At 36.4% G+C, this 6,245-nt stretch overlaps 1 protein-coding gene across 1 annotated transcript; it reads right to left on the reverse strand.

Annotated features, from left to right (window-relative positions):
• Positions 1 to 391: 391 nt before the first annotated feature.
• LOC149178845 (putative pectinesterase 11) lies at positions 392 to 2,462 on the reverse strand. The gene is made up of 5 exons (XM_089422251.1): positions 2,233 to 2,462; positions 1,451 to 1,622; positions 1,020 to 1,208; positions 694 to 929; positions 392 to 587 (listed from the first exon to the last, which is right to left on the reverse strand). The coding sequence occupies exons 1-5, from the start codon at positions 2,460 to 2,462 to the stop codon at positions 392 to 394; spliced, it is 1,023 nt and encodes a 340-aa protein (XP_089278377.1).
• Between the last annotated feature and the right edge of the window lie 3,783 nt (positions 2,463 to 6,245).

A 6,245-nucleotide genomic window follows, 5' to 3' on the forward strand; every position in this document is an offset into this window, starting at 1 on the left:
TTCGTTCACAAGCTTTAAAAAAAATCATTCGCAAATAGTTGACTACCATGGAGAGTAATCCCTGTGGACTCCTTTTGAAGGGAGTCAACAGTTAATAATTTAATTGCCGAACATTCAGCAAACACATTGCATTGTGAAATTGAAGACAATGAAATAAATTTTATTCCAGACTTGTATCGACTCGCATTCTCCAGTGTGTATGTACACATTCAAATTTAACCCCGACATACATGATTGAACAATTTCTACGAAGGCTTTGGCCGCTGGGCCACTTCGCTCTTCGAAGTCTTTGATTGCCCGAGACGAGAGAGAGCTTAACCCATAAATACCAACTTCTCATTCTGGAATGATCTAGGTGTTGTTAAAAAACAGAGAATTGTGGAATGATATTTCAGCCTTGCTGTGGAGGCAAATTGGTAGCTCTCTGGACGTTAGATGGCATATTTTTTATCCAATTATCCCCATCAATGAAACTCCTGCTCAAAAAGGGTGCAGCCTCCTCATCACTTAGTTCATGAGACCATGAAACTCTTCCTTTATTTGTTGCACCAGGTCCAGAACATTTGTACAGCCCATAAACCACAGTGCTGTACATAAACAATGAAGAACAATTATACTATTAGAACATGATTCTGCTAATCCATGCATAGACGTATGTATTTAATTTGCTGAGATGTGACAGCAGTAGCTTACGATTCTCTGGTGGGATCGTTCCAATTATCCCATCCCTCTGGGAAGATAATGTCGGCAATGTAAGTGAAAGCAAACACTACTCTCGAGTAACGTCCCCATGCCCTGCCGAGGTACATTAACCCACCCCCTGTAATCTTGCAATTTAGAAAGGTGTAGCCCGTGTTTTCACCCGGAGTGGATCTCCTCTGAGCAGTAATTGCGCCATTTAACTCAGGGATCGTATGCAGATGGCATCTCTGCGAATAAGCGACCACCAGGATTGTTTATCAGCTGTGAACTCTGTGACAGAAAATCAATGAAAAACATTTTATTTATATGTAGTTTACCTCGTAGAGAGATTGTCCATCACCGCATATGAAATCGGCTGCACCTTCAATGAAACAGTTACTAAAGTAATGTTTCCCGCTCTCATCCAAGACAGTGTCTTGGTAGCCCAGAAAACGACATCCGTAAAACGCAGAGCGATCTCCCGAAATCCTCAGCGCAACAGCTTGATCGCCCGGACCATATGAATTCTGCGCCACAGCCATATACTTTTAAATAATCTCAACTTTCAAAACTATGCCATAACAACTTATATTATGATTAAAGAATCTCAACTTTCATGACTATGACATAACAACTTATTTAGTGTAGACAGCAGAATTTGGAATATTAAAAATTTAACTAAAGCAAGCGTAAAGTTCTTTCATGTTTTTCAATCAGATTTCCAATCTGTAACCTAGTTATCTTCATGTCAATCAAATTTCCGAAATACCTGGATTGTGATATATCTGGCGATGAAATCCGAAGCGAACACAGACACCGTTGCGCAATAATATGTACCGCCAGTCGATCTGGCACTATCATTCCAAGTGATGACGGTGTTATTGGCGCCGGAGCCACTCAGAATGATAAATGGTTTCTCTTCAGGAATCGTCACTTTCTCGCTGCTCACAATAAGGCACTAACATTTCAGTTTCTCATCCTAAAAACCTTGTTTCTGCACATAATTTAGACTTCAACTATGTTTTTCTATCAAGGTGATATTTATCTTCAGAAAACGATTGATGAGAAATAGTTTTCCAGAATTGATCTGGAATCTATCCGCCACAAGAAGTGAAGTTCATGCATGTGTTTGCTTTCAGATCAGGTCGAATAATCCCATTATTTATACCATAATTTCTGAATGGATCATGAGCATAAAACGGAGGAAAAAATGGATTTCATTTTTGTTTTTTTCTAAATGGGCTAGTGATTTTGTTTAAATGAGGTGTATAATTGCTAAATTTTTTGAATGAGGTGACATAATTGTTAACTAGATGATTTTTTAATGAGGTGATATAGTTGTTAACTAGATGGTGATTTATGGTGGTTTAAATGAGTGTTTTAAAAAAAAAAAATTCTAAAATATAGAAAAATCAACTACAGATAAAAAGAAATTGGAACCCAAATGACTGCTTAAATGTATGCCGCATACAAGCATCCGTTCTCTGATAAATCTATAACATTTCGAGTCATATTTTTCAAGGAAACTCAGCGGGTTCATCGGTTACTTACTTATAAATGCCGGGTTTGACAAGAATTAAGATCGAGTTCGTGTTGTTGGCTGGAACTGCATTGATGGCGTCCTGCACTGTTGTAAAATCGCCATTGCCCTTTTCCTTGGCTACCACTATAACTCTGCCCGCTATATCGTTCAGTTTTCGAGGCGATCTGCTATTCAATTCCCTCATATTCTTCTCTCCACGACTGTCGTGCATAGCATGGCGTTGAGATAACGTACGCATAGAACAGGAAGGTTGAAGACAAAAGAGATGGAGCGATGCAAGAAACAAACTGATAACGGCCAATCTGTTGGCGTTAGACATCATGGAATTATATAACAACCGCACCAGATCGAGGCGAGATTTGCAAGGAAAATTGATAATATTCCGCAAAACACGTAGTTAGATGGGAAGTGAAACATTGCATGAGAGATCCAGTACGGATGAATGGTATATATAAGCAGAAGGCAAAGTATAATCAGGCGAGACACACCGAAGGAATCAATCGCCGCCGGAGAGACCATGACAGCGCAAGCAGAGGTTGCTTTCTCAGGAGTAGTTTGACACGTGGAGGAGGCGGGTTTGTGCGCTCTCCGCCGAATAGCGTGGCCAACAATCTTCTCGTTAAAAGGTTACTTAAAATGTGATTTCCATCACCCCATTTGAAGTAACCTTTGTTTTCGAGTAGCCGTCTTAGCTTTGCATTTCAATTGTTAATGAATTTACGACGATATCTTTGGAGCTTTAAAACTGTGATCACATATCCATAATACTGTTGACTTTGTTGTATTAATTCATAACCACTCTTTCATACGGCCATCCCTCTATCGAAGACGGGTACTATTTTTAGTTAGTTTAGGGTTGTCCATCCCTTCTTTCATGGACATATTATTTTTAATTAGTTTGTAGATTTCTAGATATTTCAGAAATTTTAAAAATTAAAATAAAATTAATTATTTAATTTTAATGTTTTGGGTAGTGTATTTTCCCATCTCTATTTGCACGTCACTTATTATTTTAATTAATTATTTAATTTTAATGTTTTGGGTAGTGTATTTTCCCATCTCTATTTGCACGTCACTTATTATTTTGATTAATTTTTTTTTTTAATTATTTTATTTCTTAGTGGTAGAGTTAGTAGAGTTAGTAGAGTTAATACAACAATGTTATATTTTAAGCGCTTTTGTGATCTATAATGTAGTAAGCAAGTTGACGTTTAGAAACTAGCAATTAAGATATTAGTTAATTAATTAATAAATTAATATATTTTTAATTTTTAATTTCCAATTAAAAATTAGTTGTTATAAACTACCTATTAATTGTTTATATAAATATTTACCTATTTATTAATAATACAAAATTATATATATATATATATATATATATATAATAATTTCTTAATTTTATTTTAGACGCTAAATTTTTCTCGCACCACAATTTTTCTTTGAACTTAGAAGTAACAATATCTTTAATGTTATTTATGTTTTGCAAAACATCATTCTTATATATATATATATATATATATATATATATATATATATATATAATTTCTTAATTTTATTTTAGACGCTAAATTTTTCTCGCACCACAATTTTTCTTTGAACTTAGAAGTAACAATATCTTTAATGTTATTTATGTTTTGCAAAGCATCATTCTCATTGATCTCCCAATAGTTTAGCCAGGCCCTTGTGTCCTTATGCCATCCTCGGTTAAGCCTTAGGTGGTTTTGGCTGGAATTTAAAGCTAGCTTAGGAAGTCTATGATTGTCTATCTTATTGAGCTTGTGCTTGTACAACAGAAACCTGAGCATAGCTAGGCTCTCAATAGGAGAAAGACCTGCTTCTATAAGGAGAATAGGATAGGGTGTATTACTTTTAATTTTCAGGTTATATGTTATAAAACGCTTCTGGATTTGCTCAATCTTCCTCCATGATTCTCTGGAGATGCTGCAGCCCCAAACTTCACAGCCATATAAGATAACAGGAGTGACTAAAGTTTCAAATAGGAACTTCTTTTTATCCCACATTACAAGGTTTGTTGTTTTACAATTATTTTCAAGACCAAAATAAGCTTTCCATCCCCATTGATCCTTTTCTCAATGCTATGGTTCCAGTTGAGCTTATGATGGATATCAATTCCTAGGTACTTGTAAGAATACACTTCCTCCAAGTTATTATTGTCATAAATAAAATTAGCGCAAGTGTCCTTCTTGGATTTGATAATCATAACTTTTGTTTTGTCTGTGTTAACAGTCATACCCATGGTAGAGCAGAAATCCTTAAGAAGCTTGAGTTGCTTATCAAGATCAGAAGGGCACCTTGCCAAAAGAACAATATCGTCAGCATAGAGAAGAAGGATAATGACTATCCCAGCTAAGATTGTGCCACCACATCCTGCTTCTTCTAAATAACCTTCGAGCTTATCGATGTAAATGCCAAATAGAGTAGGGGAGAGGGGGAAACCTTGTTTAACTCCGATGTTACACTTAATATCTTTTGACCACCCCTCATTGTTCTTTAGCTTGGCAATTACATTCTCGTATAGCCTTATAGCAGCAGCTCTTAACTCAAGAGGAACCTTTAGCTCTTCTAACCTATTCCAAAGGTTGTATCTAGGAACCGTATCGGAAGCCTTTCTAAAGTCTACAAAGCAGCAAAATAAATTGGATTTATCATTACGACATTCCTCCGCAATGATCCTTAGCGTAACAAGGTGGTCTGTTGTTGAGTGATGCCTTCTGAAACCTGCTTGGCCTTTAGCCCGCTTACCTTCACTTTCAAGCCATATGCTTAACTTTTTTTCCAGAATACTACCATATAATTTGGCTAAGAGAGGGCTGATCATAATTGTCCAATAATTAGAGGGGTTATTTGTATCTCCACTTTTAAAAATAGGGATAATGAGGCTCTCAGTCCAAGGTTTAGGGAACCCTTGCTTAACAGCTTGATTGAAAAGCTTGTGGATGTGGGGGATGAGGACAGGGCCTCCAATTTTTAAGATTTCTGCCTGGTAACCTTCAATGTCCTTAGCTTTCCCATTCGCGAGGCGGTTAACCCCAAACTTGATGTCTTCTAAAGAGAAGACTTCTTTCGTTGTGAGCAGGGTTTCCAAATTATCCATGACGTTAGGAGATTCATAAAGCTTTTTAAGATAAGAATTCCAATCGTGAAGAGCAATTTTATTATTATCCTTAGTCTTTCGAGTCAGAATCTGCCTCCAAAATTTCTTAGGAGCTACCTTAGAGAGGTGTAAGAGATTCTCCTGTCTTTGGCGAATGTACTGCCTCTTTTTCCTTTTAATTAGGGCTTTGTATATTCTTATCTTGTCCATTTTAAGAGAATCATCAACAGCTTCCTTAATTGCTCTCCTCGCATTTTTACAATCTTTGTCATACCAAGGATTGGTTTTTGCTATTTCTTTTATTATTTGAGACTTCAATTGAGAACTTTTTAATAGAATATGAGAGGGTTGTAGTAAAATTATGATATAGGTCTTCTATGTTGTCTATACTAGATAAAGGAGGCAAGTTAGTTTTTAATTCATTTAGAAAGAGGTCCTTTTTATTTTTATCAAATATTAAGTTCTTTTGGTTGTAAGTATTATTTTCTATGGGAACTCTATGCATGACAAAATTGAGGGTTATAAGTAAAGGCCTATGATCGGAGCCAGGCTCGTGGTCGTTTAAGATGTCAAAGTTTATCATTTCGTTGTATAATGGAAGATCGAAAATAACGTAGTCTACCACGCTGCTACCAAGTCCATGGATGCAGGTCATCTTGCTGGAATTGGGCCACTTTTTTAGACCGTTGCAAATTATGAGATCTTGAGCACTATAGAGCTTGACAAGCTCTGACCCAAACAAATTTTCCCCGAGGTCTTCAGAGCTCCTTTTGTACCTACTAGCCAGGGTAGGGTCTTCGTCTAACCAAAGAGGATTAGGGTTGGAACGATTGCTTAAAATAATAGCTTGGTTGTTTGAAGTTCGGGCATTGAAGTCACCTATTAAAAGGATATTACCATCATTCC

Source organism: Pinus tabuliformis, chromosome 4_1 (assembly GCF_031772625.1).
Source record: "Pinus tabuliformis cultivar Carrire ecotype Pingquan chromosome 4_1, CPIR1, whole genome shotgun sequence".
NCBI lineage: Eukaryota > Viridiplantae > Streptophyta > Pinopsida > Pinales > Pinaceae > Pinus > Pinus tabuliformis.